Source organism: Octopus bimaculoides, chromosome 8 (assembly GCF_046866305.1).
Source record: "Octopus bimaculoides isolate indiv1 chromosome 8, ASM4686630v1, whole genome shotgun sequence".
NCBI lineage: Eukaryota > Metazoa > Mollusca > Cephalopoda > Octopoda > Octopodidae > Octopus > Octopus bimaculoides.
The window spans coordinates 96,697,272-96,709,703 of NC_142935.1; the positions used below are offsets into that span (position 1 = coordinate 96,697,272).

Consider the following 12,432-nt stretch of genomic DNA (forward strand, 5'->3'; position numbering starts at 1 on the left):
AAAATGAACTTGATGGATATCATCATCATCACCACCATGAGTGTACTGGGTGCTTTTTTATGTGGTGCCAGTATGGAAGCCTGTTACTTGCCACTAGCATGGGATGGATGCCTTTTACGTGATGCCAGCATCAGTGCCTTTTATGTAGCTCCATCATGGGTGCATTTTTCTGAATTCTTTGCACATAGAGAAAAGTTAGGATGGTCAAGTATGGACTTCATTTGATCACAAGTTTTTCACCTCTCTTGGAACCTGCTCCTCGTGTGTTCCGAAGTATATTATGGACCATGTTTTTAATAGAATGTGCATTTCTGGGTTAGCCCGATGACTAGTAATAGACTTGGTAAGGTTCAATTAATTGTATGCATAACTTGAATATCTTTCTGTCTGTACTTTGGCACCAGCCATTGTATTCGCCTATAAATGCTGTGTATGCATCTAAATTTTTTATGTTTACCAATTGACTGAATCTAAGACTGGGTTGAAACAGGAATAACTGCATTGTAGTCGTCTTGATAATAACTTGTATGATGTACTTAAATAAAATATTGCTTAGAGATGTAAGAATTTCTAGAACTTTAGGGGGCAACCTTCAACTTTTTTAACCCAATATTTACATACATGCTAAAACAAAAAGAATTCTTTAGAGAATTTTTGCTATAATTTTTTATTTTAATTATACTTTGAAAGATCCAACAGATTTTTATGACGTCATTAACTTAGTCATAGAATTATCTCCCTTGTATTGGTGTACTGACATCTTGAACCGATTATTTCCCTTATTATTCTTGTCTAACGTTGTCTTTTGACTTGTCACTAGGCTACGTTTCTGTAGTTCTTATATATAAATAATACATGGAAAATGCATTAAATACTAAAAACCGTACACATAGGACAAACTCGGAAGGACTCTAATTCTTCATCAGTTATCGACCGAAATACTAATTTCACAGTTTCATGCCTATATTCTTCTAACTACTTTTATTCTACTCCTTTATTCTTATATTTTATTCGTAATAAACTGTGAATTTTATCCCTTGTAAACTGTAAATTTTTCCTGTCTAAAATATTCATACCTTGTCTCTGATGATAGAATAACCAGTGCATGGACATGCTAACTCAAATTCACTAACTTCAAATTAAGTTTACTCGTTTTGCCTCGGTTTTCCAATGAGTTGTACTCTACTGCTCTCACAAACGAGAATACTAAAAACGAAAAATAACAGGAAAAATAATCCAGAATCCTTGTCCGGTACTGGATCGATCCCCACATGGACAAACATCCCTGAAAGCTTCATCCAAATCCATCCGGCAGCTCTTGAGATATCTTGTCCACAGACACAAACATGACTGAAAACAATATTTTCTAGTTTTACTTGTTCTTATGTTAATATTCTGTCGTAGTCTTTGACTTGGCCTAAAACGACCATTTCCAAACATAACAGTCTTTATTAAAAAAAACAAAAACCCAGTTTTTTTCTCACCTTTTTCTCATTTTAGTTATTTTTTGTGGGTTTTCTTTTTAGGTTGGTTCCATGTTGATGATAAACACAATCTGAATGTTTATGTGTCTGGGCTTCCGCTTGACATCACAGATGAAGAATTCCTGTCAATAATGAAAAAGTGTGGTCTTATCATGCATGACCCGATGAAGAGGGCAGCAAAAATCAAACTCTATAAAGATGACAATGGTCAACCGAAAGGGGACGGACTATGTTGTTATATCAAGGTGAATAATTTCTCTTTTATTTTTCATTTGTTTCAGTCATTAGACCTCAGCCATGCTGGAGCACTGCCTTCAAGAATTTTTTGTCAGATGAAGCAACTCCTGCTCCTCCTCCTCCTCATCATCACCATCACCATCACCATCATCGTTTAATGCCTGCTTTCCCTGCTGGCATGGGTTGGACGTTTTGACTGAAAACTGGTCAGCCAGGGGGCTGCATCAGGTCCTGATCTGATTTGGCAAGGTACCTACGGCTGGATGCTCTTCCTAACGCCAACCACCCTGAGAGTGTAGTGGGTGTTTTGTTATGTGCCACTAGCCTGGATGCCGATGGCCTGGCACAGGTATTGGTCATGACTATGGTCTCACTTGGCTTGACAGGTCTTCACAAGCACAGTATACTGCCAAAGCCTTGGTCACCCATCACTGCCTCCATGAGGCCCAATGCTCAAATGGTGTTTTTCACGTGCCAGGCAGACAACATTGGCATCGGCCATGACTACGATTTCACTCAGTTCAACAGGTCTTCACAAGCACAGCATATCGCCCGATAATTGACGGGTGGTTTTAATGGGCCAGTTACACGACACTGGCATCAGCCATAACTATGATCTCACTTGGCTTGACGAGTCTTCTCAAACACAGCATATTTCCAATGGTCTCGGTTGCTTGTCATTGAGGCCCAACATTTGAAGATTGTGCTTCACCCCTTCGTCCCATGTCTTCCTGGGTTTACCCCTTCCACGGGTTCCTTCCTCCTCCGGTTGAGAATTACCTTAACATGGATTCATCAATACAAATTGATTAATTCTGAAAGTTTTCCTATTTCAGCCGGAGTCTGTGAGCCTAGCGCTGCAGATCTTGGATGGTTATGATGTACGAGGGAAAAAGATCAAAGTAGAGATGGCAAAATTTGAAATGAAAGGTAAATTTGATCCATCAAAAAAAAAACGAAAGTTAACGAACAAAGAGAAAAAGAAATTCAAAGAGAAACAAGAAAAGTAAGTCTCATATTTTAACTTAATTCGCCTTAATTAGTTTTTATGTAACAAAAAAAGTTAATGAATGAAATAGTTTTTTAACATTCACTTTTCCAAAAGTTGCATGGGTTGGACAGAGTTTGTTGAGGCAGATTTTCTACAGCTGGGTATCCTTCCTGACACCTACCCTCACCTGTTGCTATAAATGTTAATATTTCCCCATGGTTGTGAGCTGGCTGAATCATTAGCATGCTGGGCAAAATGCTTAGCAGCATTTCGTCCATCTTTACATTCTGAGTTCAAATTCCACCGAGGTTGACTTTGCCTTTGATCCATTTGGGGTCCATAAAATAAGTACCAGTTAAATACTGGGGTTGATGCAATCGACTTATATCCTCCCTTAAAATTGCTGGCCTTGTGCTAAAATTTGAAATCAATATTTCCCCGTGGTCGGACATGTTTTCACATTTTGTAAATGAACGACACTGCTTCTATGACAGTGACACTCGTTTACAACTATCAGGCAATTGCAAGACAAGGAGATACAAACACACCACTCACACCATATATACATATAAACACAGACTCTTACGCAATGTACACATAAATATGAAGGGCTCCTTTCAGTTTCCGTGTGCCATATCTACTCTTGAGGCTTTGGTTGGCTTCAGACTCTACTGGAAACCACTTCCTCAGAATTTCACACAGAGGAACCAAATCTGAAACCAGGTGGTTGTGAAGCAAACTTCATCTCTACACAACCACACTTGGAATTTTTTCATATATTGTCATATATTGATTGCATATTTAATTGATTGCTTTTAAGAAAAAAATCTAACAATTGTTTTTTTTTTCCTCTAGGTTGTTTGACTGGCGCCCAGAACCACTGCGTGGTATGAGATTCAAACGGGAAAAAACTGTCATTCTACAAAACATGTTTGAACCTAAAGAATTTGAGGTTAGTAAATAATATATTTTGTACACTTCTATATTTATAAGAGATGAGGAATTATGTACATTATTTACATTATTTACCTTGGGCAAATGTCTTTTACTATAGCCTCAAGCTGAACAAAGCTTTCTGAGTGGATTGGGTAGATGGAAATAATGGAAATAATTATGTACATTATTTACATTCGACGGATATTTGTCCTTATCGTGTTTGTTGTTAACACAACATTTCGGCTGATATACCCTCCAGCCTTCATCAGGTGTCTTGAGGAAATTTCGAACCTGGGTTCTCATTCCTAAGGTATTTTTCGTCATCGTTGTTGTTGTTGCTGTTGCTGTTGCTGCACATAATAAACTAGCCGATCAAATGTTTTGGCAATGATGGAATATATAAGCCACCAGGGTCACAAGGTGTGCCACATCATTCTATGTATCTAGGAGCAAGCAGTTGGCTAAGTACCTTGAGGGTTTGCCTTGTGATGCTTCTTCGCCACCATTTTCTTTCTTGCCTCTCCAGCTGGAGAGTAAGCCATGTCCGGAAAATTCGTTGTAAGAAATTTCGCTGTATAGGAAAATTTGTCCTAAGACTAGTTCAACGTATGGACAATGATTTAGTATAATATATCATCATCATCATCATCCTTTAATGCCTGTTTTCCCTGCTAGTATGGGTTGGATGGTTTGACCAGAGCTGGTGAGCAGGAGAACTGCACCAGTGGAAGAGGTAGACCCAGGAAGACCTGGGATGAAGTGGTGAAGCATGCCCTTCGAACGTTGGGCCTAAATGAGGTGATGACAACTGACCGAGACCTTTGGAGATATGCTGTGCTTGAGAAGACCCGGCAAACCAAGTGAGACCTTAGCTGTGGCCTATGCCAGAGCAGCATAACCGGCCCTTGTAAGAGTACCTTTCAATCATTGGGCAATAAACTGTGCTTGTGAAGACCTGTTGAGGCAAGTGAAATTGTTGTCATGGCCGATGACAGTACTGCCTGATTGGCACCTGTGCTGAGTGTGGTTGATGCCAGTGCCGCCTGACTGGCCCTCGTGCTGGTGGCACACAAAAAGCACCCGCTACACTCTCGGAGTAGTTGGCATTAGGAAGGGCAGCCAGTTGTAGAAATCATGAAAGCCCTGACAGTAGAACTTGGCAGCAATCTTCTGACTTCGTAGTTCCTGTCAGATTGTCCAGCTCATGCCAGCATGGAAAACAGACGTTAAATGATGATTTTATATATATATATATATATATATATATATATATATATATATGAGGGCGGTGAGCTGGCAGAATCGTTAGCCCGCCGGGTGAAATGCTCAGCGGTATTTCGTCTGCCATTACATTATGAGTTCAAATTCCGCCTAGGTCAGCTTTGCTTTTCATCCTTTCAGGGTCGATTAAATAAGCACGAGTTACATACTGGGGTCAATGTAATCGACTTAATCCCTTTGTCTGTCCTTGTTTGTCCTCTCTATGTTTAGCCCCTTGTGGGCAATAATAAAATAAATATAATGTATGCATGCATGTCTTTGTGATTGTTTTATGCCACCCTTTGACAACTGGTGTTGGTTTGTTTACCTCATCATAACTTAGCTCTTTGGCAAAAGAGACTGATAGAGTAAGTACCAGATTTTAAAAATATGAATATGGGTGGGGGTCGATTTGTCTGACTAAACTCTTGGAGTGGTGCCCCAGCATGGCCACAGTCCAGTGACTGAAGCTAGTAAATTGTAAAGATAATAAAATACTGGAAAAAAAAAACAAAAAAGAAAAAAATATTAAGAAAAACCCACAACCAAACTTCAAAATTGTTTTGTGGAACGTTGACCTGGTCCATGTCACTGACTCCTAAATATAAACTGTTTCTGCATAAATATTGTGTTAGTATTTCACTGTTTATAATTACATATGGATCTAAATAGTGATGTTTACAATATTGGAGAGACGACCTGGGGAAGTGAAGGGAGTAGACACAGAAACGATAGACTTGGCCACCAGACGCTGAAAGCTTTTAACAGTATTTCATTTTTGCTCTGCTTTGTTTGAAGGTGGTGGTCATGTGATGGCGGGGGGGGGGGGGGGTTGCTAACTTTACCTTTGGTTCTTTGAAGGCAGTGAATGGTAGAAGGTGAAGTGCTGTAAATGGAATAAACACTCCACCAAAAAACGTACATCGGTACTTTTTCTTTATTTTATTCATTTATGATATTTGGGGGACCAAAGCGTTATTAGTTACAGATATTCCAGTGGAACAATGTACCCCTCCCCCATTATCATCATCATCATCACCATCATCTGTATTATCATTATTTAATGTCAAGTTTTCCCTGCTGGTATGGGTTGGACAGTTTGAAAGGAACTGACAAGGCTGGGAGCAGAACCAAGCTGCATTCTCTGTTTTAGCATGGTTTCTATGGCCAGAATGTCTTTCCTAATGCTAACCACAGTACAGAGTGTACTGGGTGCTTTTTACATGGCACATCACTGACAGGGTCACCAGGTACTTTGCATGACAAAAACAAAAGACAAAAAAAAAAGGCAAAACCTTTATACACACACACACAAACACACAGACAAACTGAGGTAACAAAGCCAGGCTGTGAGTAGCTTTCAGGACATTTATGAGGAAAAAGATATAGATGTAGTCTTACAGCTGTTTCTGAGATATTATGGATATCCCTTCATCAGAGACGATGTGAGATGGTTAAATAGAGGGAAATATTTCCCAAGCAGGCCGTTCCATTGACCAGATCAACTGGAACCCTTGTCGTCATAATCGATGGAGTGCCAGTTATTTCATCACCATGCTGTCTGCTACCCTTCCAAGAGCTTGTTTCATTCACAGAAATGATTTGTGGTTTATAGCAGATAATTATTCCTAAAGAATTCTCAGCTGTTGCATGTTATGAATCCCAAATGGTTTTAAGAAAAAAAAACAAAAAAGCTTAGTGTCTGGAAATATATTATTCAAGTTTATAGATTTTAGCTAATTTTTTTTTTTTTTTTTTTTTTTTTATAAAATATTGCTATATTTAGGTTGGTTTTTCACATTCTTTAGTTGTGGTAAAGAATGTTTTCATATTTTCAGCTAAGCTGTTTTCTTTTTCATTTCTTTTTTCTTTTGTTTTTAATTTCTATTTCTTTATGTAAACACAGATCTTTTGTGCAAGTGATAACAAATATTCTCCCGGCTATTAAGGGCATTTATAGACTATCAATTACTCTGTTTGTCTACTTTGTGGGCTATAAAGACCAAGAGATGTTTATTCGAGTTTGAACAAGGTTCCATCTCTTCTTACACTGTCATGGTGTTACTGTCTGACAGATGCCCTCTTATTGAATAGTTGGCTGCTGGTATTGTCAACTTTATCCATAGCACCAAACACTTTCTACACACTGCAAGTTTGGAAACCCAAGAACTTGTTTTATCAACATTTTCTCATATTATTGCATCTTCCTGCAACTAAATCATTCTCTGTTATTACTATTTTTAGTGTTTACAAATACTCTTTTGTTGCAGTTATTTGAAAGTGGAATATGGTCAAAGAACATTCCAATTTGTGCTTGTGTGTGTGTGTGTGTGTGTGAGAGAGAGAAGAGTTATTTGTTATTTCCTTGAAATAATTTCATTTATTGACTTGGCAGAAATGGTAGAACTCTGGGCTAAATGTCTTAAAGTGTTAGGTTTCATTGCTCTACATCATCAGTTTAAATTCCACTTGGGTTTAACTTTTGACTTTTGTTCTTGGGAAGACACGTGGTCTGCTGGTTAGGGCATTGTGCTCATAATCACAAGAACATGGTTTCAATTTCCAGACCAGGCAGTATGTTGTTTTTCTTGAGCAAAACACTTCATTTCACATTACTCCTGTCCATTCAGCTGTAAATGAGTAAGCCTGTGAGCGACTGAGCGAAGTAAGCAATGTTTTGAACCATGAAGAATTTGTACCAGATTTTTGCAGAGTTTTGAATTTTTTTAGACATTTTTTTTCCAATTGTCTGATAATAAATACAGACATAGACTTGTCCAAATGTATCAATAAATTAACATTGATATTTTTTTCATCGTTGTTACAATCATCTGAAATTGAACTGTCAATTTTGCTATTCAACTTCAAAAAAGGACGTAAAGCAGCTGAAACTGCTCATGATATCAATGAAACGTTTGGTAAGGAAATGACCAGTGAGTGGTCAGCTTGAAAATGGTTTAAACGACTTCGCAGTGGAGACCTGAGGCTTGAAGACTGTGAGAATAGTGGACGCCCATCTGTCATCTGCTGTGATTGGCTGAAATGAACCCTTGTACCTTATTAATGTCACAGACACCAACAGCAAAGTACTGTCCTCAAGTCCTCGCACTCAGAGGGCCAGTTACCCAGTTCTCATAGCGTACAAATGACTGAGATCACAACATTCTCCCTCCCTCAAATTTCAGACTTTGTATCTAGAGTAGAAAGGATTATCATCATCATCCTCACCATCATCATCATCATCATCATCATCATCATCATCATCATTATTGTTCCTTCGTAACACAGTGTAGGTAAAAATGCACTGGAGTCTTTAGTCATCTGTGAAGTCACAACAAGGATCTCAGACATAATATTTTCCTTAAGATGTGCACTGTGCCCAATAAGGCTGCTTTTTGCAAGACATCAATCTTGCATGGGATTTCCAGTTGCCTTAAGAAGTATTATTATTATTTTAATAATAATAATAATAATAATAATAATAATAATAATAATAATAATAATAATATCTAATGTGTTCGTCATGTTGCTGGGTGTGTCATTAATGCACCAGCTGTTCCTTTCTCATTGACTAAGGTGGTGTGTTCTTTTCAAGTCTTGAGGACTCTGTGGAGACTCCTTGCACTGCCAAATAATGCCGTTTTCTGGATCTACTCTATTTCAATTTTTATGCTCCTCTTTTCCCACCATTTTTTAATCTCTTTCCTCACTGCACCCAAGGTGCCAACACTTATTGGCTCGGTACTATTACTTCATTTTCCTAACTGTTAAACAAGAAGTTGAGATACGATAGACACAAGAGGAAAGAGCTTTAGACCTCTTCAAAGCCATATCAAATCTGGTGAAATATTCTATGTTTTGACAGACGAGTGATATTGTGTTAATCAATGACAAATGAGTGATAGCATTTTAATCAATGACACTCCGAATGAAACCAATGAATGCCTTTCTTTTTCTTTTTTTTAACTCGGACAGAAATGTTTCATGCAAGACTAAAATAGTTAAACCAGGACAATGACTTCTCTTTGGCCTAATTAATTCAACAGTCATAATTACAAAATCTGTCAAAGAATAATAATAACAATATCACTGGTCAATAGTGTCTGCTTTAGTGACACTTGTTTATCAAACATGGATCATCTTTTTTTCTAGTTGTTCGCAGTCAGGTTACATGCTTTATTCTTAATACAAATTAAAGTACTTTTTGCCCACATCAATGCTTCTCAGTCAGGGACCAAGATTTTGTTGTTACTACACTCTCTGAGTGGTTGGCGTTCGGAAAGGCATCCAGCTGTAGAAACTCTGCCAAATCAGATTGGAGCCTGGTGTAGCCATCTGGTTCACCAGTCCTCAATCAAATCGTCCAACCCATGCTAGCATGGAAGGCGGATGTTAAACAACACACACACACACACACACACACACAGATATGTATATGCGTGTGCGCTTGTGTGTATTCTACATATAAATATAAATACTCACATATACATATGTTTACATATGCGTACACATGCACACACACACGCACACACACACACACACACACTCACCTATCTTTAATGATAAGCTAATGTGTAGTTGCCATTTAGCTGTGATGTTAAGAAATCTCTGTTAAAACTCCAACTAATATATATATGCACACATTATATATATGTGTGTATATATATGTATACACACACACACACACACACACACACACACATACATCTATCACTGACTTTAATTAGTCACACTTGTCTTGTATGTTAGCAGACTTCATCTGAGCAGGTCACAGATGGTTTTGCAATATGTTTGCTACCAATTGCAGGAATAGTTGAAACTTTATACAGATCTGTCTGCTTTCTGAATTTGCTGCTGCTCACCCCACTAAACAGTTAAACAAACTGATGTTTCTTATATATATGTGTGTGTGTGTATGTGAGTGTGTATGTGTGTGTGTGTAACGGTGGTGCCCCAGCATAGTCACAGCTGTCAAGCTGAAACTAGTTAAATAGTGTGTGTGTGTGTATATATATATATATATATATATATATATATATATATGTGTGAGTCTTTGTGTCTGTGTGTGTATATGTATGTATATATATATATCATATATACATGTATGAATGGACAACTCAAAACATCCTTAGACATGCTTCATAAGTGTAGCTATTTATTGTCCATTAATTATGATTTATGTGGAAATGTTTCTAAGTTAATTTACCAAGATCTTTTTTATTCTCATTATGTTATCTATCTGTCTTTCTGTCTGTCTCTCTGTCACCATTTGTCTCTGCCTGTAAGATGAGGACAAATATCTGTCAAATGTAAATAATGTAAATAGTGTAAACACATACACATTCTCAAATATGCATACACCACATATACACACACATGAACACACACACACATGAACACACACACACATGAACACACACACATGAACACACACACACACACACACGATCTTATCATTATTGACCAGACTCTCAGATGTTACAGATCGCTGGTCACAATGCACTTTGCATTGTTTTAGCTTTTGAATGATGCTACCATGCTGGCTAGGCGGGCAGGCCAACACCTTCTCCTTAATCAGGAGGCTAGTCCATTGTAGGGTGACCCGTTTACAGGCGAGTGGACTGGAGCAACATGGAAAAATGAAGTGTTTTGCTCAAGAACACAACACACCACTGAATCCAGCCAGGAAGTGAACCCACGATCTAGTGATTATGAGGGCAACTCCCAAACCACAAGGCCACATGTCTTTGTACACACACACACACACACACACACACACACACACACACACACACACACACACACACACACACACACACACACACACACACACACACACGTGCACACACATACATACACGCACAAATATATATATATATATGTATACTAACACATCCACATATTTAACCCTATATTTCTCTACTGTTAAAAATGTATAATTTTTGTTTTTTCAAATTCTGTTTTTTTCTCCTTTTTTTAATATTTTATAAAGCCTCTTCCCTGTTGTGTTTATTTCCAATAAACAGAACTTTATATTTCAAAATGCTGTTTGGAGTCAAACCAGATACTGTATGTTCCTCACCAGTTATTTCACAGACAGTTTCTCTGCGATTGTTTGTAAACATGGGACCGTATTTCTCAATGGTGTTTAATCCATTTCAAGTGTCTGGACAAGTTGAACTGGAATGTAGCTTCATGCAGTTGGAGTTTGTTGTTTTCAATGCAATTCTGGGGGTTCATTGTGTTTATATACAAGCCTGTTTGAATGGCCTCTTGCATATGTCTTTATGTACACATGTATACACACACACACACACACACACACATGTATGTATATGTGTGTGTATACATATATATATGTACATGTATGTATGTGTGTGTGCATATATATGTATGTGTATGTATATGTGTGGATATATATATATATATATGTGTATGTATATGTGTGTGGGCATATATATATATGTATGTGTATGTATGTGTGTGATCATATATATACGTGTGTGTGTGTGTATAAATGTATGTGTATGTGTGTGAATAAATATATATATATATATATACACATTCACACAATATTATAAGTTTACTGTGTTGATGTCTAAGGAATTTTGTTCCTCTCAAGTGGATGGTTAACAAAATTGGTGGTGGACTGCTTTGGATGTTTTGCCCCTGCTCTGTGGAATCTCTCAATTTATATATTTCTGAAATACATCTTACCTACGCTTCATCATCATCATTTCAATATTTCTTTGAATGGAAGATCTTAGAAATATTTTTTTCCTTCGTTAAATATAATTACGAAGGAAATTTTCATTATCAAGATAGGCACAGGCGTGGCTGTGTGGTTAAAGAAGCTCACTTTGTAACTTCATGTTTTCTGGTTCAGTTCCACTGCACTGCACCTTGGACAAGCATCTTCTATTATTGCTCTGAGCTGACCAATGCTTGAAAGATGGAAACTATGTGAAAACATGTTGTGTGTGTGTGTGTGTGTGTGGCCTAGTGGTTAACCCATTAAGTGCCAAATTTTTCATTCATATTTTTGGGTTTTGTCAGGTGTCATAGGAGTTAAAATAATATATAATATTTAAATTTTCTTCATATGTGAATTATTTTGGAAATTATGATAAATTTTTCAAAAAGTCACGAATGGGGATCGCTAAGCTAAATCTTACTTATCCTTTTCCATTCTGTTCAATAAATGATATTTTGATCGGAAATGCAAAAAGAAAAAAACAAAACAAAAAAAAAACGTTTTCAAAGCAGTCAATATTTTTGTAGTTCAAAAATTGCGATTTATGACATAAAATGTCCTCCAGAATTAGCCAGAGCTAAGAAAGACAAACTTTAACAACTAAATATTGTTAAACACACCTCTGCAAATGCAATGTCCATAAGCCATTCGCTTTAAATACAACGAACAACCGGCAGGGAGACTGTTTTTAGCAGATCCCCAAATGGGGCCCATGGCAGGCAATTGGTTAAGGGTGTGCACTTATGATGATGATATTGGGGTTTCAATTC

The 12,432-nt window shown here is 37.5% G+C and overlaps 1 protein-coding gene across 3 annotated transcripts in view; it reads left to right on the forward strand.

Moving 5' to 3' along the window:
* The window catches only part of LOC106881265 (17S U2 SnRNP complex component HTATSF1), a 100,467-nt gene that overhangs the window by 64,729 nt on the left and 23,306 nt on the right, over nucleotides 1–12,432 (forward strand). For all 3 annotated transcript variants that reach the window (XM_052970269.2, XM_014931586.3, XM_089356851.1), the window contains 3 exons: nucleotides 1,527–1,729; nucleotides 2,558–2,727; nucleotides 3,568–3,664. In XM_052970269.2, the coding sequence (XP_052826229.1) occupies nucleotides 1,527–1,729; nucleotides 2,558–2,727; nucleotides 3,568–3,664 (470 nt within the window). The remainder of the gene's footprint in view (nucleotides 1–1,526; nucleotides 1,730–2,557; nucleotides 2,728–3,567; nucleotides 3,665–12,432) is intronic.